General features: G+C 40.9%; 1 protein-coding gene across 1 annotated transcript in view; it reads right to left on the bottom strand.

Moving 5' to 3' along the window:
• The window catches only part of spon1a (spondin 1a), a 56949-nt gene extending 35414 nt beyond the window's left edge, over positions 1 to 21535 (bottom strand). Inside the window, exons 1-6 of the mRNA XM_084540957.1 lie at positions 20698 to 21535; positions 19662 to 19768; positions 14833 to 14966; positions 6312 to 6385; positions 5728 to 5850; positions 2182 to 2330 (exon numbers count right to left, since the gene is read on the bottom strand). Of these exons, the coding sequence (XP_084397083.1) occupies positions 2182 to 2330; positions 5728 to 5850; positions 6312 to 6385; positions 14833 to 14966; positions 19662 to 19768; positions 20698 to 20932 (822 nt within the window). The 5' untranslated portion in view covers positions 20933 to 21535. The remainder of the gene's footprint in view (positions 1 to 2181; positions 2331 to 5727; positions 5851 to 6311; positions 6386 to 14832; positions 14967 to 19661; positions 19769 to 20697) is intronic.
• Between the last annotated feature and the right edge of the window lie 3470 nt (positions 21536 to 25005).

Here is a 25005-nt window from a genome sequence, read left to right as displayed (position 1 = left end):
GTCTTGTGATAAGACCATTTGTGCTTGGCAAATGGGGAAGTATTGCACATCTGTTTATAATCTCTGAAGGCAACAAAAAAAAGTGCTCCCCTTTACCCCCCATGCAGGATGCCATGACACACACGAGATGCTGAGATTAATAAGCTCAGATGTGCAACAATAACTTTTTACTACCAGACAATCACTAGAAAAGGACTGAAGTGAGAGAGTCAAGAAGCATTCTCAAATGGGATATGCAATAGCTATTTTTCTTAGGGAAACTCCAATAAGATACAAATAACATACAAAACACTAGTGCTTGAGTCAGCTTTACAGTTTAATACAACACCACTTCTAAAGATCTCAGATCTCAGAGGAGAGGACAAGTGCAGTCTTTTTTTCCCACCACACATCTGATTATAGCAAGACAGATTGCACAGCACACCCTAGTCCCAGCTCGAAAGGATGATAAACTACTAAAATAAAAAAAACAAAATAAAGCTGTCATACACCGAATTGACATAAGCAGGATAAAAACCAAATGCTGCTTGTGTGTGTGTGTGCATGTTTGCGTGTTCTGCATGCCTGCTTGGTTCTGCAAATGAAACTTTTGTATGAACACTCTGATCAGTGCACCCCTTGGCTGAAGTAAAGCCTGGCTATGAATATCAATTTTGCATTCATCGCTCGCTGCTCCCCCTGACGCTTCACCTGACACAAAAGCGAATCAGCTTTCTGTTTGTGTCAGCGTTTACCAAGAAGCGCTGCATGCCTCAAAGGAGGGAGCCTCCTTCACCCAGCCTCATTACCTCAAGGGCATCGACAGACTCTCTGTTGAGTTGTAGAAAAGTGGAAACAGTGAGCGTGTGAGGTGGTTGTCTGAGGAAACAAAACATTTCTTTTTGGATTCTTGTTATCAAAGAATGTCAAGCAGCGAGAACCAATGTGTTGGGTGGCAAACTGACACCCATGTAAAGCACCATCAAACTGCAAACTGCATGCAGTTCAAACATCACGAACAAAAAAGGCACTACTGAATGTACAGGTTGGGACATAACATTTATTCATGAGTAACTGATCAAATTGATCAGCATTCTTCCTGCACTAGTCGATCAAACCTAATTCTATTTCACATTCGCCTCTAAGCTTAGAAGAAACTCATCTAATGATCCGGGCTGAGAGACAAGCATAATACAAAATAAAAGAGTGAGCTGTAATAGCTGTGGGAAGGTAGCAATGACATGGAGACCCCATTGCTCACACTATGCTCTCATTATCTGCTGCGACTCCAGGTCTTCAATATTAGCCAACAATAAGCACTCTGCAGGACCATCTGCTCTGCCAGCACGAGTTATTTTAAGACTCAGAGAGACAGCCATGGAGAAGAAGGAAAGAAGAAAGATATACCATGCTATTTGTGGAAATAATAAAGAGAGGAGAGGCAAACGAGAGTGGAAGAATATGAGAAGTGCAAGGATTATATAAAAATTATAATTCTGTGTATAAAAGGACGATGGAAGCTGTAAAAAGCTGTTCAAAGGTGAAACTAAAGGAAATTTCCTTTAGGCACTCTAGGGGAGAAATAATTCAACCTATTTTAAATCAACTACTAATTAACTGAGTTGATGACGGAAATAACAGCTAGCTCCTTTTACCTTCAAAGCACCTCTGTAGTCATGTCAAACCACATGTTGTGATCAAAGATGAACCGATCTGCAAGAGTTTTTATAGCACCTTTTAGAGGTGTAATTGGCCTAATTTCATGACCTGAGAAAATTCCCTCTAACGTCTTCGTTTAACATCTAAACCAGGTCCAACTGAAATCCTCCCCTAGACCCTCTGTATTTGTTAAGCGTACCTAGCTGCGGAGGCAGGCTAAGAATAACATAGATGCTTGAAAGCACTAATCAATCTGGACAACAGTGTCAAAGCAATTCATCGCACTCTGGATTCAGGTGTGTACACCCTGGAACATCCTCTGAGGCCCCTGTGGTGTTATACAACTCATTTCTTACCAGTTTTCGTAACGGTAAGGAAGAAAGCTAAATATTTGTATTAATGAACTGTTTGTTAATTGCAAAAATGTATATATTAACCTGTTTTGGGAATTTGTGCATTTTTTTTAATCCCCATTTTTTGTCCCCATTCTACTTGTACACATGTAAAGCACATCAGATATCTCCAAGCATTGGAGAAACTTACCTTCTGTCTGATCTCCTCCTCCATTTTGACCGGGGAACCCAGCTCAGCTACCTGTTTAACTCCTTCACTGGCAAAGCCACCGTATTCCCACAGCACATAATTTTTAGAGTGGGATGCTCCAATGATGGCTGACCAATGATTGGCGCGACCTGCGAAGTCAGACAATTAAACATCTTGTAAGGTGGACATCTCAAATATTCTCCTAAACTATTTTTTTTTGTCACTCTAGAGACTCAGTAATGGAACTGTTTATTGACAGACCTCTTTTGGTGCAACAAATTCATCGAAAAACACTGATTTGTTTCAGTCTAAAAATTGTTCATTATTGCTGTAAACCACCTACAGTATATTACTCAAATTTTATGCTCTCTTGTAATCCCTTCGCTCTCTATCTCTCTTGCCCAGGACAAAAGTGTGTGGGCCCCATAGTGAAGCTCACTATCTGTCCTATATACCTGCAAGCATATGGAGAGTGAAGCTGTAGAAGTATCTATAATGATTCAGTCACTGAGGTGACACAATTAACTTTAGAGGCAGTGGAAGCTCAAGCCCTGCTGTATGCTCCACTGTCGGATAAGGCATAATAAGGCATGGAGTACAGCGGTCCATCTAGGACTGATAGGCTCCCTGTTGGTGTTTAAAGGTCATTTTGTTGTATACCATCTCACTGAGGGCCCTCAATTCTACCAACATGCCTGACTCAACAGCCAGGGTGATGGTTGTCCCAGATTCTTTTATTATGCCACATGCTGTCATATTATACCCCTCCTTAGTATGTTATCATACATGGCCTGGAATGTCATCCAGCTACATCAACCAGTGACCATAATGATGGTTTTACAGACTGACATTTAATAAACCATAGACCATGAGTCATGTTCTGCTAACAAGTATCAGTTTCAACACTGCACTGGACCTGTCTATTGTCCTTAAATTAGTTTGACTCTTAACACCTCTTGCTTGGATGCAGTGCCCCAGTGCTTATTGTGTTAGTCTTCTTCATTAAAATACTCGGATGAAGCCATGTTGGAAGATATCCTTTTTTATTCTTAGAGTGATTACACACCTCCAACCAGTCAAGTAAACTAATTAAACTAGATTCAATCTGTCCGGAACTGGAACTGGAAATGGAACAGTCTAACTCTTCCATTTGTGACCATAATTTTCCTAAATTACTTTAATTTAATACAGTGTCTGTATTAACTCTTGACCTAAGCTGAATGCGTTTTAACAATGAAAGGTGCCATTTTCTTATTGCTAGCAGAGGTTGAATGCTTCTGCACTCCAGGTGTTCAGTTCTGAACAGAAAATTGTTATTTGTCTGGACAAAAATAGAGGCAGGTCTTATCAGCTGTCCCATAATATTGAAATACAGCATCTGGTTAAGAATTTTGTGACTCAAGGGAACTGTTTTGTTCTTCATTAGTTAACATAGTATTAGCCAATGGCATCAGATACACTAGCTGAGTGATTGGCAGGTGCTTATTTTTGACCATAGTAATAGTAAAAGTTTGCTTGCTGCAAAGTGAGGGCAAATTTCTTTGTGGTTCTGAATGCTCTTACATTGCAAAGTGTCTGCATCCTTGCAAGATCATACTGCAATCCACCCTGCCGAGCTTCATGCTATGTACTATGGTCAAACTGCTTCAGTGTCCTGTGAAGAACTGGTGGCAGCTACAATATATGCATGTTTGACGTGTGATGACTGATACAGTTACTTCAAAAACAACTTTGGTGTATGCATTTTATGTGTAATTTCCCCTTACAGAGAAGGAAACAAAACATCTACTAACATGCTAACTACAAAACTATGTAGCTATTGCTAGCTTTCAAAGCTGCTCAGACATCGTTCTGTTAGTATTCCTCCGTGGTGCTCTCCTGCTACAACATAATGTAGTTTATTGATCTGGTTGGTTATAGTTCCTCGTGACAGACGGCGATAGACATAAGATAAGATAAAATGGGATAATCCTTTAATTTATTCCACAGTAGTTGGTTCATCCAATCACCTGGCAAGATTTTTATTCTTTCCTTTTACTTCTTGGTTCCTGACCTTTTCCAAATCATTTCCGAGGATGACTTCTCAGATGGTTCTGCATAATAAACAATCTGGCGCGTCAGGTTATAAATGCACACAACCCAGTTTATATTTAGTCCAGGAGAAAGATGGTGTTTGCTACACAGACAAAAGATAAATGTCAGCTGTTGTTTTAATGTATACTTGACTTCAATATACTGGAAATGTAAGTTTGATGAGGTATTATTGGGTTAGTAAAGGAAAATAATTTTTTTGCTCTCTCTCTCCTTCTCTCTCTAATCCCATAAAAAATACATGTTGACAACCAGGCCAGTATCTTTTCTGTGTCCAAGCGAGCTCCCATTGCTTGGACTGAGAAGCTACGCACTGTTGCATGACTTACAACAGGGACAAAGGGGAGAAAGAAAGTAGAACTGTCAAGGTTATCATGTCAGCAGCTTAAAAAAAAAAAAAAAAAAGTCAGTTTGGCCTGTTTTATAGTGAAATTTGGTCTGAGAATATGTGTCACCAGAGTGGCTCATGCACCTAAAGGACACATGTTAAAAATAGAAGGACGGCATGTGACAAAACTTGGAATCTCAGGTAGTAAAAAATGTGTTAGTACTGCTTGCACAAAAAGGCAAGCGCAAGAGAACAAAGGCAATAAGGACAGACTTTCGTGTGTTTGTTTATTGTAGTTGGTGGATATTTTTCTCCTGCACAATATGTGCAGTGTTATAATAACTAGTTACAGAGGAAATGACTTTGTGCAAGGTGAAATCAATCTGTAGTATCCCGACACTGGGGATGAAACTGAAGCCACACGGCTTGCCCTATCCTCTTTTAAGTTGATCTGTCTGCAAGGTCTGAGTGTTTGCCTATACAGTGTGTGTGAGAGTGAGTTACAACCCAGGTACTCCCTCCATAAGACAGTGAATTAGGGCTCCTTTCAATCTCAGGGTTTATCTTATTCCACTCTAATCAGTATATTGATCTGACTGGCGAGAGCCTGATTCAGGCAAGAGAGGCGGTGTAATCCTTAAGTCCATTCACATCCTTATAGTGTGGCTCAAGGTTATATTCACATCACAACCGGCAATTGTACAATAGCGTGCCACCCACATCCCTGCTGAGAGCCACGCGCCCGGCAAAATTAAACCACATCCTAGCTTGTCATGGTAATATGGTTATAGTCAAGATTTAAGGACAAACGTTGCCAGTATTCTGAGCATATAGTGAACAGCAGGACAGTGGACGTGGATTCACCTAAAATCACTTGAAAATCAAGCACAATGACCATTTTCATCATAATTAAGCAACATTTCAGCCAGAACAAAGGTGTTGCTCTCAGATGTGTTTCCTTTCCTTAGAAATTACCACAGCTTTGACAACACAAGTTGCACTTGGTAGCAAGATCAGTTCACTATTAATTTAGGTCTTTTCATGTTAATTTCTGACAGAAATCAAATAAATGCATGTACGACACAGCTGAGGTGATATGAAAACATGAGCAGAGCAGCTGTGCTTACGAGGATAGTCTTTTGGGTGAATCTTCTCTGACCAGTTCCCATAGAAGGTGACTCTGTATTTTGCTGTTCCACAGGCACAGCACTCGAGCAGAGGTCTATCTGTAGCATCCCCGTACAGCGATTCTGTAAATAAATGAGGATAGAGGAGTAAAAAATGTAAACAAGCCAGAGAGAAAAGTTTGCAGGACCATGACATACAGAGAGATTGGTGATTAGTATGAGGGGCAGACGAGAGTGGTGCTTATCATACGGGAGATGGGTGGTTAAGAGAGTGGAGAGCCAAGGGGAGGAAGAGAAGATGGGCTTGAGAAAAGGGGGAGATGTGCAGCACGGCCCTTTTGATCTGTTGCTCAATGTGGCATCCGATGTCATGCACAGTCAGGGAGTCACACTCATTTACAATCATTCACATGCCACAGCATAACAGCAGAGAGGAATGTCCCTGCATCAAAATCAAAAATGAAAAATAGAGTGAAAGAGAGACAGACTCTCTGTGGGGAGTGGAATGGAGTACCGGCAGGGAGATCGAGTGAACAGGAAATTCATTCTAAATTCTTTATTCCAAGTCAATAAAATAAGCCTACCTTTCTCACACATTCGCTTGGTGAGTGAGCCTTCATCTTGGAAAAAGATTATCCTCTTCTGCACAATGCTAGCCCTACAAAGGGAGACATGAAGAGAGGGAGGCAGTGATGAGCAAAGTTTGTTGATGGCAGCAGAGAAAACATAAAGGGCAGAAATGAGTGTGAATTGCATGGAAACCAAACCAGGAATAAAAACAAAAAACAAAACAGAAAGTAAGAGAAGAAACAAGACAAGTGTGGAAATTTTGTGTTAAGATTATGAACTTGGATTGTGGCAAATGTAACAAGTGCAGATTTATTCATATCCACCTTCCTGTTTTGCAGTGTACTCCTAAAAGCAGCTATGAGAAACCAAAGAGAATATTCTGAATCAGGCTTCAGGATCAAACTCTTTTATACAGACAAAGACCACAAAAAGCCAGCATCAGCATTAAGGTATCAAGAGAAAGCCAGCATCAGCATTAAGGTATGATATTGGGAGAAACTGAAAAAGAAGGACTGCAAGTAAAAGAGTTTGTTTTGATTTTTTCACTGAAGAAAGTCCTTAAAGCGATTCACAGAAACGCACATAGAATAAAGGGCTATGCACTGTGTTGATAAGAAGTGATTAAATGTGAGGCCTGGCGGAGGGGAGATTTTTTTTAGATTGAGCTGTCTTAAAGGCTTGTTCCAATGGGTGGTGGGGGAACATAGGTCTGAGAGGGGCCTTGACATGTAAATCAGCCGCAAACAAACCTTTTCAGAAACCAGCAGACTTGAGAAAACAACAACAGAAAACAAGCCTCCAGAGACCTAACTTCCTCACAAACACAAGCCTTTTACATCGGCCGTGGCTGAAGGAATGTTTCCATGGCGATAAACCCCAACAGTGACGTGCTGGATGGAGGTGCTTGGGTAACGTTTAATCCAGGTGGGCCCTGTCCAGCTGGACAGTTTGGATGCTATTTATTCTGGAGCGTCAGATTTGAGACACTCTTTTGAGCTGATTGCAGAACCTTGCAGAAAACGCACATTAACCTAGAAGATTAGAGAAAGTAGATTTTTGTGTTTGTTTTTAAACCCACACATCCAGCACACTTCATTTGACTTCAACAGTCGAACAAATGGACCCTAAACACCTATTTAAGCTACCTTTCTAAAGATAGTACAGTGTAAATGAGGATGCTATCAGTTAATTACTTTAAGTTTGCATCGGTACACGTTTTCATTAACCAGCCAATGCAAGAATGTTTTTGTATTCTTATCCCAGAAAATTGATTATTAACATAATGTGCAAAACACAATGCTAATTAACCATTTTGTGAGCATTTTGTTTAATTAAATTAACATGATGCTCACAAAATGGAACCAAAGACTAAACCAGAATAAATGCACACCAAAGATCTCCATTTAATGCAGTCAGCCTGCAGTCATTTTTAACAATATCTATCATATTAGGTAACATAGACATGAGGTAGTTGGAGATCAGGAGAGTTGTGCAGGTAGCATGACAACGTTGCCTAGTATGTGACGTTACAGTGTTTGGCGCAGGGACTGATCCTGAAGAAATAACAACTATTATGATGCACAGTTGATTTGGGGATTTGCTCAGTCTCTTTGATATGTAACATGAGTGCGTGAACAGAAGAAATAATCAGGCTCGTCACAAAGCAAAATATCCCTCTTTTACAAAACTGGAGAAGCAAGAAGTAATCCCGGCAAAACTTAAGCCCAGTACTCATTTCCTGCACAGTGGCTGGAAGAACGTGATGGATGTGAGTGTAGGGCGGCACGTCTGCCTCTGAGCAAACATCAGTTCTCCTGGGAATCATCCACACAACTGAATCCTGTTTTAACACACACAGTTTAAATGCACTTTTTAGACAAACTCTGTGTTTATCAGAGAAAGATTATATCACTGCGAGTGACAGTTTATGTGATTAACAGCTGTGATTAATAAGTTTTGAGTGTAAGTCAGTTTGAATTAAGCAAAACACAATATTACAGTTTCATTTTCAAGAAAAAAAGAAGCTAAAAAATGGTGATCTTCCTCTCATGTTCACAAAATTGTAGTACTTAAAGTTACCCTTGAGTTAAATGCTACTCCATTTAGCTTTGTTTTTAGCATATTATTATCTGAGCAGACTCAGGCTTTGATTTGAAGAGGCTGTTAACCGCAAAGACCTTCTATTTCAGTCAAAATATATTTTAATTAAAGTCATGTTTGTAATCTCCACCACATACAGTGTCATTCCATCTCACGTGCCGTTGTACTCTCACTCACACTTAATCATACTTTCACTTACAGTTCACCATCGCTACACTTTCTTTTCCTCATACGCACCACAATCGTGTCTCACGCCCACTACTATGGAATGTATATTGCCGCATATATACACTAAGACTATGACTTATGGCCAATATGACCTCTCATAACATGGATGAAATGATTCAAAGTAAGTGACACCACGGGCACATCTCTAATTGTTCACGCTTTAATTCAATCTCACCCCAATTTCGCATATCTCCCCCAGAGAGAGGAGCACACTGCTTCACTGCTTGCCCACTTTCCTGGGCTGGCCAGACAATCAGGCGAAGTAATGCTTATTTAACATCCAATTTAAATTCTATCTCACTTTGCTGGATCCACACCACCGCCGATCCCAATCACCCCAAAAGTGCACTGCTTTGAATGTGTGTGTGAGAGAGCGTGCGTCGATGAGCACACGCATGTGTGAGAGAACTCCACGAACAGAGAGAAGAGCGAGAACGAGGGAATAAGGAAAAGGGCAAGGCAAAAAATCCGCCTCTTTCTGTGGCTACGTGCCAAAGAAAAAATAAATTTTCATTTAGTCGTATCTGCTCCTGCTACCTTCAAAGATTAAATCATTTTCATTTTTCTCCATCTGCTCCCTCAACAGCTGGAGATTAAATTAATACATATTATTCCATTTGCTCAACTACAAGCGGAACACGAATCCACAGCACAAATGCAACTTTTCATTTAATTGCTGTGACTGTAGAAGATAAACAGGCTCTGATGGCTGAATGTGGTTCACCTGATCACTGATACACTCAGACAGTCCATCAAAAGACATCACACTACCCTCCATATTGCACGGGAAATGACAAATAAATTGTTTCCCACCTACAAATGGAAAAATACAAGACAGTGGCAACTTAGGTTTCGATTTGATTTACTCTGGCTCTGTGGAACAAGGATCCAATTAACTATGAGGACTGAGCTGTGATAATATGTCTTGACTGCACTTGTGCTTTTTGTCCTTGGGCTGCTGGAGGTCAGGTTTAATTTAAGTTGCACCTGATAAACAGAATGGAAGCCAGCTGTTTTCAATATTTACATATGGATATAGATATATAGATATTAGATATAATGCTAAACATCTGATTCAAAACAATGTTAAATTAAAGATTGGGTGTTTCTCCATTGGGGTAATCTGGCAACATGATGAAGAGGGAAAGAAAGGGAGTTTTTTTCTACCAAATTTAACCTCAGTGACAGGGTAACTGATCATTTTACTGCTTTGAAAGACAGGCGTACACAATTTTCATATAAGCGAGTAATGTAATTAATTTTTCATTAATAATAAAGTCGTTGCCTTTCTATCCAAAAGGTCCTAATGATCACTGTGTCTATTCATCATACAGCAAAACCAGTGATGGGAATAACAGCGTTAAAATAAACGCGTTATTAACGGCTTTATTTTTTTCAATAACAAGTAATCTAATTAATTATTATTTTCTCCGTTACAACGCCGTTACCGTTACCGACACTGAAATGTGGTGCATTACGTTGTGCTGTCAGCCAGCCACAGGAGCTGCAAAGGTGTTTTTTTCTAATTCTTAGACGTATTTAAACAACAATAGTTACTTTCCCTGGTAACTAGTTACTTTTATAGTGGAGTAAATCAGTTACTAACTCGGTTAATTTTTGGGAGAAGTAACTAATAACTATAATTAATTACTTTTTAAAAGTAACGTGCCCAACACTGAGCAAAACTCATAACACTACACTTTTATAGTTTAGGAATAAAATTGTGACAATGTCTAGTTAAGCCGCTGAAAATGTCTTCACTGAACTGGTCATCTTAGCCATGATGGCAGTGTCCCACCTGAGGGATTCATCAGAGGCCACCAGCGAGAGCAAGGATAGATACAAATGTCCCCCTTTGCTAAAACTTGCTTTGTGGGGAGTTTTAGTTAGATCTAACTTTGTGGAATGGATAAAAATGAGATCAGAGACGGTAAGATTTATAACAAGAAGGACCTCCTCACAAGGAGGATAGACAGCTTCCACTGTCTATTTTTGTCCAGACTTGTATGATATAGTGAAGCATCTGGTGGAATTTAAAGTCTTGTTGCAGACGATTATTATGTCACAGAAAACTGACCTTTGACCTTGTGGATATAATATGTCATCGCGTGATCCCATTAGACGTGACATGTGACAAGACTCATGTCAGAATTAGCGACCACTGACCACCAATTTCTAACATGTTCCTCTTTGAGTCCAAGTGAATACAGTGTCTGTGCCAAATAAATGCATGGCATAATCCCTTCCCTACAATGGGATGTACATACAGTACGTACAAAACACAAAAACATAATGGCTCCAGCTGTAGGCTTTGCCATAGGTGTAGAAGGGGGTAATAATTAAAAATAACTCGATAAATCACTGATTTCGGCGGGCTGGAAATGTTTATAATTACTGTGTCTCATTAGGGTTGGGTCCCGATAGCCATTTCCATCTTAGATCAGTTTCCAGATATACTGTATATCCATAATACTAATTAAGTTCAGAGGCAAACACAGACAAATGTCTTATTGACTGTTCATCTCCCCTTGCTTTTGTGAGAGCAGAGCAGTCGCGTAGCAGCTTCTTATTTTTAGCGCTGATGTCACATTCACCTGTTGAAATGACCACGTCACTGTTAGTCATTAGCAGCAACTAATAAACCAACCAGTTCTCTAAGTGTTCTCTGCAAGCTGGTACTGAACATTGTAAGTGAAAAGACAATTATAGTGTGTACTGTGTGTTTCTTGATCAACAAAACCAGCAAGGTGTAAACCATGCATATTTCTATATGAAGAAAATAGCTTGTGAAAAACAACCTGTATTCACATGCAGAAAGGTGAAAAATTGAAACTGCTGAGAGTGAGCAGAAACAAAATGTTAGTAGTCAGGGGTCAGTCTCACCACACCCAGTAAACCTTCGTTCTACAGCATATTTTTTCACAAGATACCAGCAACAGAGACACTGTGAGGAAAATCTTGGCGTGATTTGATTCTAGCATTTAAGAAAGCTGAAAATAGATCGCAAGGCTTTTAAAGTCAGTGCTCCGAGTCCAGGAGGTTGAATGAGCACCCTTGCCTGACCCTGTCATCATGGACCAACCTTTGACAAAACCAAACCACTGAGCCTAGTCTTTCCATCTAAAAGACAGCAATTGCCCGTCAATTATACTGTTGCAAACCACTCACAGGGACCAAGACTCCTGGGGCAACGTATGACTCACAGGAGCTTTCTAACACACACACACACACACACTTGTAATTTCAAAACCACGTCTTTTTTTTTTTCTTCCAATAACCATGATATTTTACAGGCGGGCATACCGACAGACGTTGACAGAGCACTCCTGGGATATTATGTGAAATTAAAAACAAACATTTGCCTGCCTTTGCTTGCTTTGGTAGCAATGAAATTGTCTATTCTGAACTAATCCATAAGCAAGTGTTTCACATTTTCATGTTGGCTCCTCCTGTGCGTATTTGTTTGATTGTACACTATATGTCTATTTTTGTATCAATGTTTCCCTGTTCGTAGGCTGATGATACAGTACAGCCGGTGAAGAAGAGTTTATCGGGCACTTTTTTTTTCATATAAAAAGCCCCGCACTTCTCAGTTAGTTGCAAGAGTCGTACTTTTTCTATCACAAAGACTCTATTAGAACTTTTGTTGCAGCACACAGACATACACAAATCTTCTCATCATCATCGCAGCCTTGCAGGTAGGGTGAAGAGCAGAGACTAATACCCACTGCCAGTCTCTAGTCATAATTTTCACAGGCATCTCTTTTGAACTGTAAGCTTCTCACTCTCTCTGTGCCCCAACGTCTGAGAGCTGGTATTACAGCCACGTCTCTGCACTTTCAAGAATCTCGTTCTGGGTTGCGAGCTCTGCCACACTTTCAACCTTCCCTCATATCGTTGTTCTTTGAATACAGTTCTGCCATCTTCTACACGAGGATATTGTGTGTACCACAGAACACAACCTGCTGCGAGAAAACTATAATAAAACTATGCAGTGAAGATGAAAACAAAGAGGAAATGGATAAAAGGAGAGGAGGAGAGCAAGGAGAGGCAAAAAAACAAGAATGACAGACAGAGTACAGGAAAGCGCAGAGGTTAATGAGAGGGCGGGCCATGAAGAAGAAAAGAACAAGGGAAACGGAAACAACAGAGACGCTGAAAGAGGAATCTCATCACACTGTAGCATCAACTGAGAAATTCAAACTTTTTATCATCCTTTTGTACATAAGAAGTGCAGAGCTGTAGACCGTGCAGCAGAGAAACAGAGTACACACACAGTTAAATAGTGAATTGATCAGATGTGCTGGTGAGCTACTGTCCCTCTGTGTCATTTCACCTCGTGTAAGCTCATTATTTCCCTGCAGTGCGGTACAGAATTAATAAATGGATTTCTGTCATGATCTGTCGTCAACCTAACATGACTACCCTTCTGAATCCAGAAGCCAGCCCAGAAGACTTCCAACAGCCTAAGTGATTGGTGTCGATCAGCTGTATAACTAATGTATAGTTTAATGGAAATTTCATAAAACATTCTGAATTTCAGTGCGCTTAGCCTGGGGGGAAGTATATGGGAAAAAAAAAAAAAAAAAGTGTTATTGCAGCGCTCACAATCCCTAAGAGTTATAATGATTAAAACTGGGCCATGAACTGCTCTTCAGATGCCGTTAAAAAGTTGAAAACTAAATGCTTAAATCATCCTGATATGTCAAACTGTTTTCCTAATCAAACCTATTACCACCGATAATCATTCTCAAATATTAGCATGAATCAAAAAAAAAATAAAATTAGTATATGAAATGAGCAGGTGCATGTTCAAGAACTATTTCAACATATTTCAGGAGCCTGGATTAGCCCTTCTCCTGGATTTTACAAATCAGTTATGCTATCTGGAGTACTAGGAATGAAACCGGCAAACTACATATATCTTGTGCTGATTGGCATGGTTTGATGGTTTCTTATGCCAAGTGACATAAGAAAAATAAAGTGAGGTAACAGTGTGTCTAGTTTATGGAGCACCAAGAAACACAATATTGTCTTTCAGTAATGAAAAATGTGAATATACCTGACTGTTTTAATGACAAAGTAATTCAGATGCTGATCTATTCAAGTCTGTATTTATCAAGCTACAGGACACTGGTTTTGGAGTGCAGTGGACATTTTGGATCGCATCACTCTATGGATTACTGTGGTTTTGACAATGGCTTCTCTTGTGCAGTGGTTGCTGAGCCTTCACACGGTAACACATCAAATCCAGGCAACGTTAGCCAGCCTATAAATCAGCCGTCAGTTCAAACATCGCACAGTTTTAAGTACCAGTATTTTTCATGAAGACAGGGATATGTATGAATAACTAGATTTTTCTGTATTCCATCCACACGCCATTTCCTAATATTATCCAAGCCTAGATTAGCGCCACAGCCACGATGCAGGGTGCATGTAAACACAGTCAGTGTTTTAAAATGTCCATCTGCCAACAGAATATCAATGAACTGCTCACTAACTAGTGGCTGAATTTGCTATGTTTTCATTAAAATTATTTGTGAAACGTTATTGTGAAACCTGAAATTCAGATATAACACGACAGCGACTGCAGCAGAACACTGTATCTACTGAGTATCAGAACACAGTTACTGCAGCTGCACTGAAGTTACAAACAAAGCGCAATAAGCACAGACAGTCACACACATCACTCGCTGAATTTCTACATGGCAATTTTTGTTCTGCCAGAGAAGCTCCGTATAAAACCGAATGACCTAAAAGACTGGCTTTCTCTATTTCGGACCACTGTATTTATGCAGACCTTCACAGGTTTGTAAAATGCTAGGTATGTTTTCTGCATCACCGGCAACAAGCGCTTTAACAAACTCGAAATAGTGTCCGCTATCAAATGTACATTCATTTAGATAGTCATTCACCGCCAAAATGACAAGAAGACATGATGATGGCTCAATTTAAAAAAAAAAAATATGAATGCTTTGAAAATGGCTGGAATGAGTCAACCTAGATACAACATACTTGCACAACATGTCTGAAATTTGTATCAGCCATTGAAGCCATTGATGCAGGGTGAAACAGTTAAGTTTATTCAAAATAAAATACACATCCTATCGGTTAATCCTCCAGCAGTCAGATGTAGTGTATCTGTGTATCTTGAGCTGAGGACTTGCCTCTGCTAGACAGGCTCAGCCTCCGTTGCTGTATACATACTTGAGAGCAACACAGCCGGAGCCACTAGGGGGGGCAGTCCAGAACACTTGGATACTGGTTCGCCTGCGTGGAGTGCTCTCCGTCACCGCTGGGGGGCAGTTGGTCATATACTGCGTTTCCTCCTCATCAATTATCTGTAAAACACACACATGAAAAGATCAGCGATACAACACAAAACAGCCCTCAGACAAGACTTAAAGCCTAAAAAGTACTTGAAACATGTGACTTTGTTCTTCGGGTGATGGATCACTTCCTCCCTCACTGTCAGCGCAAGTGCTTATAAAAAATAATTAGCAGTTGAAACAGAGATTAATTACACATTTCAGCACACATCAATGGAACCATGATAGGCTTGAAACATTGGTGGTTATCTGCTGTTCGATGTGTACCATATGTGGGTTTAACAAAACCTCATGACTTGGAAAATTGTTTCATAGATTACCTGAATCAGTTCAAACGTCAGCGACTGGGTGTAATTTTGTGTCCTAAAGGAGTGGGTCTCATTCTAGGGATCAGGTCCCCTCATATAAGCCACAAAATGAATCTGATTGGTAACATTTATGGGATAGAAAAGAACACAAAAAACACTCTGCTTCGTAAAGCATAGCTGTACAGTTTTGGATATATGGGATAGTTCACCTTTTCTAGTTTGGTTAAAATGAAACAATGTTAAGAGGTAGAACTGCTCCCAACTCATAGATACACTCTATGTGTTCTTTGATAGAGACATAAGAAGACACGCAAGGGGAAAAGGTTGGGAACACACTGTCAGAAACAGAGTGAAAGTGCAGTTGATGTTTTTATTGTCCAAACCTTTGTGACATGTCATTGTCACTGTGTTGAAAAGAGAAAGGTCTTCGCAGCACAGTTCAATAAAGATCATCAGAGATTTGACACCAAACAGCAAAGTGATTAATCCAGTCTGGAGACTGAGTGACACATCGCCTTGGTCTTCCACTTGATATATTGTATGACTGTCTGGTGAACAGAAGTTGTCGTCTACCTTGAACTGAGCTGTCATTCACTTGGAAACGTGGGGAAATCAATCAGAGGACACAGTTTTTGCGAGAGTGCACTTACTTACAGACCTAAAATATGCTGGGTTACAATGAATGCCTTGGTCTGTGATAATACATTGGGACGTTTCCCAGTGGGAATCATCTCGGTGTGACACCCCATCTATCTAGATAAAACAGACTTGTCGAACCATTGTCAACCCGTGCTTCCCCAATCGTTTTCATTTTCTTCCCATTCTAAACTACTCCTAGCTCCCTCTGTTCATAAAGGCTGTTTACGTTTAACAATTCACAGGCAACCCACAAAGGAACATGTCGCCGTATACTCTTCCTGGCTTCAGTCTGGAGTGTTCGGTTGCCTCTGAAAAGTGACCTCATTGAGTGAGCCCCCAGCCACCTATTGTTTGTTATGAAGATAGTTTGCGCTTGCGTAACTCTGTCAGGGCGAGTGTGCTAGCAGTGAAATTACCTCCACTGCTGGAACAAGTGACAGATAGTGTCCGCATAGTCTTATTCTGATAGTGAATATAAATTACGAAAAGAAAATTAACATTAGCTCTAACATTTGCACCTGCTGATATAGTTTCACTCTCATCGTACACATGGAAAGACCTATTGCACAATGTAATTTCTGGGAACACATTGAGACCGATCAGAAAGTGAATTTCAGGATGATCGGTCATGACAGCCCCGACTTTGCTTGGGTCAAACTACAGAGTCCAAATGCGTGCTGTCCTCCCTACTCGGCTGCACACCGGAGATACTAAGCATCTCATTGATTTTAACTGGAAAGAAAATTAGTCGAGTTGGCTGCATGAGGGAGCACAGCCAGCGAGGTAATATTCCCTGCCCAGAGACCAAGGATCTGTTTGATAGGAAGTGACATCAGGGCAGTAAAGACAGGGAACTTTCTCCCTCCATAAAGCTGTCAGCAGAGAATTTCCTTTGTCATGCCACGTTATGAATGAGTTTCCTTTGAAAGTGTATGTGTTAGTTAGAGTCAGTCAGCAACGTTGAGTGAGAAGGGGAGCCTGGGAGCGGTTTGTGTGTGAATGCAGTTCATGTGTATGCAGCCTACCGGTCTGGCGGATTATACCCCCCTCTATGTTCCCATGGTTTCTAACAGGCATCCTGGGTTGGCCTGCAACACATGTTAAAACCAGTGAAGTCTCATGGGAACGCATTGAACAGCATCTGCAAAACACAAGCAACCGATCTGCTGCAAAATGACCTGTGACCTGCTCCTTCTAATACCTAGTTTCAAATCTTCTGCTACGGACCGACAATGGCTGTTAGGAAAACAGAAACAAATGACGCACACTACTGGAAAACTTGTGTTGTGTCTCTGGGTTTAGTCCCACACAATGATAATCAGCGCCAATCTAAAATAGCATGGAGCCTTTAAAAAAATGACTGTAAATGGTACAATTTCCACAGAAGTGTCAAAACATTCTTTTTTTTTACCCTAAAATCACATCACCCTGATGTCTTCATCCCACATACACCCACATGACAACTCGCTTTCTCTTGCCCTATCATCTCAACCTGCTGAGAAGTAGTGTCTCATCAGATATCGGCAGAATTCCCTGCTGGTTTACACTCATGCCAAAACACACACACACACAGTGGCAGCTGACCTCCCAGGAGAGCTCAATAAAAGTGCTTTTCATCAAGTCGGGAGCTGTCCTGAGACGGCTGAGATGGGGCACACCAGCAGATTTCAAATGAGCTGTATGTTAAATAAAGCCTGACGTCTTCTGTTGCAGCTCCTTTTTCCCTTTCTTTTCTTTCAGTGCCTGGAGGCCGGTCCACCCAGGGCTCTTTCAGAACGGAGGAATGGCGTGTCTGTGTGTGTGTATGTGTGTGTGCTTTTTTTGACATACTAAGAGATGTAAAACATGAAAGACTAACTGAGCAGGTGATGGCAGACAGATACTACTTTGGACAGCAGTTTATTTATACTGCTCTGTCACAAGGTACATTCATGGAGACAGGTGATCATCTGCAGCTGTGACAGAAACCTTCAACTTCTAAAAAACCTGGCGGGAGTCTAATCAAAGCCAGGTCCTAGTAATGACATATTCATTATTTTTTTACTTTTGATGCCAACATCTGAAAGGCTATGGTCACACATCTATTAATTTTATCTGTCATTCAGCACTGTGGCTGAATGTGATTCAGTGATGCTGTGTTTCCCCTCTTTACTCTTGATGTTTAGCGCCCTGTCACACCAAACCACACTGCCATATGGCTGAGGCATGCTTAAGGCTGGCATTAAATAACAATAGCATATAATCAATTTCAAAGCGAATGAAACATAAAACAAACCTTGCTGCTGTTACCGCTGACTAATGAGATGTGAGGTGCACACAGGACAACAGTAAAATGCTTTTTACGTGCCGCCGTGCTCAAGGCACAGGTTCACAGTGAGTGCCTCATTGTGGTAGTAAGTGTGATCAGAGGAGCAGTAGGAGTGCCACGCTAACCTCCCCGTGAATTGTACTAAGGGCTCCGTAAAATAACAGGTTTTTGCGGAGAGCAACCGAAACTGACATGTTCACAAGAGTCTGAAAAAGAGAACATCATGTCGTTAAACCCATTTCACTACTGCTTCTTTTACAGGGTCCGCTCCAAGAAAAGCACTCCGAGGAAACACATGATTTTAAGTTCTGACCAGGGACGGGGATTTGGCTTAGGTAGAGACTTTGTTTTCTTTACTCTTGTTAACTATACTGCAGGATTTCTCTAACACTTTCCTATTGATAAAGTCAAAACCAATTCCTCACTAATCCTTTGAAAAAACAGGAAGCCATCTTATGAGCTGTACTTTCTTGGAACTGCAGCCTTGACTTAGGAGAAATGAACTTACACTGACAGAACACTGAAAACCCAAAATCACCACAAGTAAGAGCCAGTAAAGAATTATGATTTAAGAGGTTATGATTACGGTGTGGTTCCACATTGCAAATGTATTGGTGTTCTACAGACACTAAATGATGCTATATTAGCATTAAACTGTATGTATAAAACATACACTAGAAATAAAATTATGTATCATCCATCATTCTATTATGTTTATTATCCTTCCGCTCTCTAAACTCACGTACACTTAACACACCAACCAATCTTCTTCTCTCTACCTTCTCTCTGCCACCGAAGTCTTAACACTGCATGATAATTACTAAGTGCTCACATATTTGGCCATCATCACATGTGCTTAGCAGCACCAGTTTTCCTTGCCTTCTCTATTTTCCTTTCACACTCTTGGCCCCTCTCTGTTCTCTCGCTCCTCCCTACAGTACTCCAGCTGGACCTGCCTGTATAAAATGCTAATTAGCCTTTCAACTACTCCCACTGTACAGTTCCTACACATAGCGCAAGGACTGTATCCTTCTTAAACTCCACACACATGTAGCAGCCAGCTATGTGGAGCCGAGCCAAGAGCAGGCTCTCTTCATATGCCATACCAAGCCTACAAGGGAAGGTGAGGTGAGAATTATCACACTTTGACATGTGAAGACAGGGATGCTGTGCAATGAGAATCTTGTTCTGCTCACGCATGTCATGCGCTCTGCTTGATTCCAGAGGGAGAATGACAGTACAGTTAAGGCAAATAGCAGTGACTATTTGTGACTTCTGAAATGAAAACAATATAACTTATATGAAGGATGAATATAACATGCAAGGGTTTAACTACGGCGTGACAGGAAGGGAAGATCAATTTAAAATTATTTATCGTGTACAGCAGAGCGCTCTGTGTACTAAGGAAAAGACATACAAATGTTGACATGATATCTTTAGCCGCTATCTTACTTGGAAATTTCCAGCGTAGTCCTCGTCCCTGTCTCCCTCTGTGCCCTCTTTCAGGGCGATAAGGGTGAACCCTCTGAAGTAGGAGGGGCTGGTTGCAGTCAGAGTCACTGGATGGAAGCAAATGACAGCAAACGTTAAACGACAAAGTCAAAAGGTGAACTATAATTATCTTGCCGCACACAAGACTAAAGTGAGTTAAAGAGCTACCTGAGTAGTATTACATTTAGCAGCAACACCGTAAGTGACAGATATTCTAACACAGCTCGTAACTGTGGTCTAGAGGCTGTCAGCCTCAGCCTGGCAGCAGCTCCACAAGATCCTGAAGATGGATTTTTTTGTGGACTTTGCAGTGAGACCTCAAACAACGTTCATTTACTCTGGGGAATCATTTTATTTGGTGTACTTGACAACCTAAGCAGCTTCTTCGTGTATCACTTTTAGGCTTCAAAATTACTAATTGACCGTATATATGTCATGTCCATCACAACTCCAGCAGATTACGTTTTTATCTTGATTGCACAGATCTGTTTAAAATTTCAAAAACGATCCAACTGCAGTGTAACACACTGTGAGGACCAGAAGGGCATGAGTCTTGAGGTTCACACAGAGCAGATGGCATATTCACTGCACCCAGCAACTTTCACTTCAGACAAAAACAATGGAACTGGAAATCAATTTTAACAAGGAGAAATGACAACAAAAGCAAACAATAGTTCACAAAGGGATCTGGCTTCATAAAAACCTCTACAATTCTGATAATGTGAAGGATAAATTGCTACAATTTTCTCATGGGGGGTCAGATTACGCTGAAGCGCCGAGATGTCACAGTAAATTCCCTTATTGTGATGCAGGATCATCTCTTTATTCACTCATTTTAGTTAACTTTTTAGAGTACAGATGCTTGAAACGCATTAAAAGTAGACACTGTGGGAAGTCATTTCAAGTTTCCACATTTTTCTGGCTGAGGATTAGTGTTTATTGCCAATGCGAGTATTTGTGCCAACCAACGTACGGCGCGTATCTCGCGGACACCAACCTTTGTATGTGCTGCCTGGCTGATAGCTGTCCGGGTCTCCCTCAACGCGGAGCCGAAATTCGCTGTTGATCTCCTTCTGATTGCGCTGAGCCCTTAATATCCGACTACAATACCCGTCCCCCTTGCCGACTCTGTCAGAGGGCTCCTCGGTAAATGCAAACGTATTGCACGCCGCGGTGGAGATGAAGCAGAGCAGGAGAATAACGCGTGGATGCAGTCCGGTTACTGTCATCATGTAGCTTTCCCACAATCAAGTTAATGCGCGGGAATTAAAGAAATCTTGTCGGATGGAGAAAGTACGTTTGTGTCAGCGGCCGTTCACTCCTGGATGAGAACCCAACTTGCCAACTGCTGAAGTAGACTTCTGCTGTGCAAGGAGGGCAGATCCATCCTGGTGTGAATGAGAGAGAGGAGGAGGAGGAGGAGGAGGACTGACTGGGATGAGCTGTACAAGAACAGCAAGCTGCGTGCAGCTGGTTAGAGTGAACAGGATAGCATGGGTCCTGGGTAATAGCCAAGCCAAGACCACAGTTATTTACAAATTTAAACCAACAGAAAAACGCAGACAACCACTGTTATCAATGAGTACGCAGATGCCTGGGACTGAACTCACAATATGTGTGTGTGTGTGCCTGTGTGTCATCCCTCAAGTGACTCAACACACAGACACACACAAAGGAATTAATAAAGCCCACTACACAGTTGTCAGGGTGACTAATTAAACAAGTCTTTCGTGACATTGGCTTGCCAACAATGGCTTTGCTCCCAATTTCCTTGGTGCACAAAAGTTAAGGGATGCAATGTCAATATCAGTGTGTGTTTTCAAATGCCTGGGATTACAATAAAATGCTGTGCAGTCGACACGAGGACCGAGATTGAGATGGATATTTTTCAGTATTCTAAGGACCTCTTAGAACATTGATCCCACTCAGTGACACTTACCAAAAGCCATGTTGTTTTTTGGAGTTACAAGAGCAATTAAAATAAAAAATATTTTGGTTAGACTCTGATTAGAAGTGACCTCAAACAGCTGAGTGGCAGTGGAAAGGAGGAGATAGGGACAGGATCCCTGGAGTCTAGACGCAGGTGGTGGTCCCACAGAGTTGAGACCTCCTGGACAAGCAGGATAAGATGGGGAATGGGCAAAGGAGAGTAGCTGCATGATAGACGTCAGATAGACAGTGCAACAACATTACAAAAAATGGGAGACTTGGGTCTGATTGGTTGGGAGAATGTGTTCAAATAAATCATTAGACAAGAGTTGTGACTCTGAAATAAAGCTTTTGACAGGAATGCAGAAGTTACTAAGAGCACATACAGTACAGGCTAGTCAGTACACAGAATGGCACTGTGGAATCTTAATGAAGGGTCGGCCAATCCTGTCCACAGCTCTGTCCTTAAACATCTTGCATGCCATAAAATGCTTCAGTGTGTCGTTGTGACATCCAAGGTGTGCCAGAAGTGCCGTGCTATTTATACGCAAGTTCATTGCAGAATAGTCCATATTCTCCACAGAGCACGATGAAACGGATCTTCCTTACTGAACAAACCCTTCATGACTGGATCCCCTGACTGTTGATCTACTAGGAAACTGACCTTTTTGCATTTAAATTTTCTGACAACAACATTTGCTACCTTTCCTGGTGCTCATCCTGCTGACTTTGATTACACTATTTTGTTCATAACTGTGTTTCCTGGTGAAACCTATCCCCTGGTTTTTACAGCCAACACACATGTAGATGTAGTACATACATGTTAAACGACAAAAGCCTGCTCGAACTGGTTTTCTGTGATTCTTGGAGAAACTCATTATTCTACCTCGCTGCTTTGCCTCTTTCTTCTTAACATATGTGCACACATGTTCGTCTGCTCACATTTAGACTTTGTTTTAATTAGAATCCAAATGTCAATAGAGTTCAACCACTCATGACTGTGACCAAGTGCTCTCCATCAGGGAAAGTGCCCTTTGTGTCCAGTTACGATATAATTTACTAAATGATGATGAACGCTTGAGTGTTTTTGATTCATGCAGTGAAGCCATTTATGCACTGTCGAGATGTTATTTTCATTTACATACATGAAATTACCACTATTCTGGACAACATACCAAACCATGGTAGAAAAACTGGCTGACAAGAATCTAATCCCATTTTAATTTATCCCATGGTGTCGCTTTATTTTAACCTTCTGTGTCTCATTAACGGGCCAAGAATTTTCTTTCTCTCCTCGTGGTTTGCCACCTCCATCTCTTGTTATTTTTCTCACCTTCCTCTCCGTCTTTTCTCTCTCACATCCTTATTTTCTTCCAGAGCACATAAGCTTTGACAGTTGTCTGTTGTTTCACCACGGGGCCCGCAGCCACTAGAATAAAAGCATGACACGTTATACGACATCAACACAAGTGTTGATGTAATCTCTCTGTTGCTTTACTTCTTCAATCTTGCTCAGCAGGTACCCTATATTTTATCCTTTGTGACATTTTCTTGCAACACCCCCAGAGCTTATTTTAGCTCTCAGAAGGGTCAGCAGGCATGTAATGGGAATGCAACCACCTCTGATGGGCACTGACAAATGGAGAGTGGCTATGCTCTGTGCTTCTACCGTTAGGCTGATGGATGGATGATGGGAGAGAAAAGGAACAGAGTCTGCACAGCAGAACGCTACACCAGCAGGTGTCATGAAAGCATTTTGTCTCACTGCCCTGCTGAGCTGAATCTCTTCACCACCTTCAGTGTCCAGGTTCATCCTTGCCTTTAACAAAATAAAATGTACTCTAGAGCAAAATCTTCAACGTACTTCTAGCGCTATAAGGTGCCACTTGCATTTACAAATGCAACATTCATGAATGCAAAAAGTCTGTGTAAAAGACTCTGGATTCACTATTATTAATTAAAACTCATTTTATTTTATTAGCCTGAAGAGGTGGCAATTTATTTAGTTTCCTTGTTCGATTGTTAGAAAAGTAGCTTTTGAGAAGGGATTTTCTGATTTGATTTCTCATGTCAAATGTGAAGCTGAATGAGTTGTGAGCTGTCATTCCCTCAACAACTATTCTTGAGTTGCCCTTGAGTGTGGGGTGTTGGGGTGGGGGGCACTTAGCCTCACAGGTGATCTGCTCAGAGGCAACAGTAGAAGAGGGGTGAATGTGCTTCATCACTAACTGGTATGCTTGTGTGCAGCTAGGCGTGTCAAATTCAGCCACGCTAAAAATAGCCCTCACTTTTAGCTGACCCCTCAGCACAAATAAAAGTTATCAAAGGCATTTCTGTTCTGGTAGATGATAAAAGTAAAATTTAAAAACAGGGTTACACAGGGTTCTGGTTTGTATGCTGGAAAGAGAGAACTCTATAATGACATAATGCCCCTACTTTTGACTTCAGTCACTAGATTTTCCACAAAACACAATTGATTTTGCACCTCAAGGGAACAAAGCACTGCATTTCATACAACCGTGAAGCATAAACGTAAAACCCAACCGCTTCAGGCTTCATGATTTTGTTGGCAAGGGGTAAGATGGGTAAAGACTGACATTTATGCAGAAAGGAAATGATGGAGTATGAGCAGATAAACAAGAAATGTTGTAAATAATACACCCTCAGGGAGCATGATCTCTAAGGATTCATGTCTGGAGTTAAAAAAAACCCCAAAAAAACAGTATCATTCTTCTGTTGGACAGGACACATGTGGTCTGCGGATGTGGCGCTATCAGCACGCGAGGTTTTCGCTGTTGGTCTAGACACCCACTGTGTGTTTTCCTCTATGGTGACGCCATGGTCGTTTGGTTGCTTCTGAAGTGGTCTCTTCTAATGCCACATCTAAGGGACTCAATCACAGGACAGTTTTTGAACAGCAGTCGTGAAAGACAGAACCACTGAAAAACTGAGATTCAGATGCTGTTTAAATTTTCCATTTTGGTTTATCTAATTTTCTTTATATTTTTTTTACACAGTCATTTTTGTGCTGTGCTTGTTATGCTTCAACAAAATGTCAACCAGATCTGGGAAACAGCTATGCTATGCCTATTCATGTGCTGAGGATTACATGAGAGAAATGATAACGACTTGAAATATAAGACCACAGATGGTTTGCTAAGCTAATGATGAAGACTAAGCACGGTGACTTAGGTAATAAAAAAATAAATTCTCCATGCACATCTAGATGTGTACTAATTAGCATGTTTTATCTTGTTTGTGAAATCTGTGGGAAAAAAATTAAATAAAATTGAATTTTGAATGTAAATGTGCTTCTAATGAATGTAAAACACCACCAGACTGTCTTTGCAATGCACACACAGAGAATCTGACAGTT

The sequence above is a fragment of the Chelon labrosus genome, assembly GCF_963514085.1.
Source record: "Chelon labrosus genome assembly, chromosome: 3".
Lineage (NCBI taxonomy): Eukaryota > Metazoa > Chordata > Actinopteri > Mugiliformes > Mugilidae > Chelon > Chelon labrosus.
The sequence above is the reverse complement of the archived record's forward strand: the minus strand, read 5'-3'. Positions and strand labels throughout refer to the sequence as shown.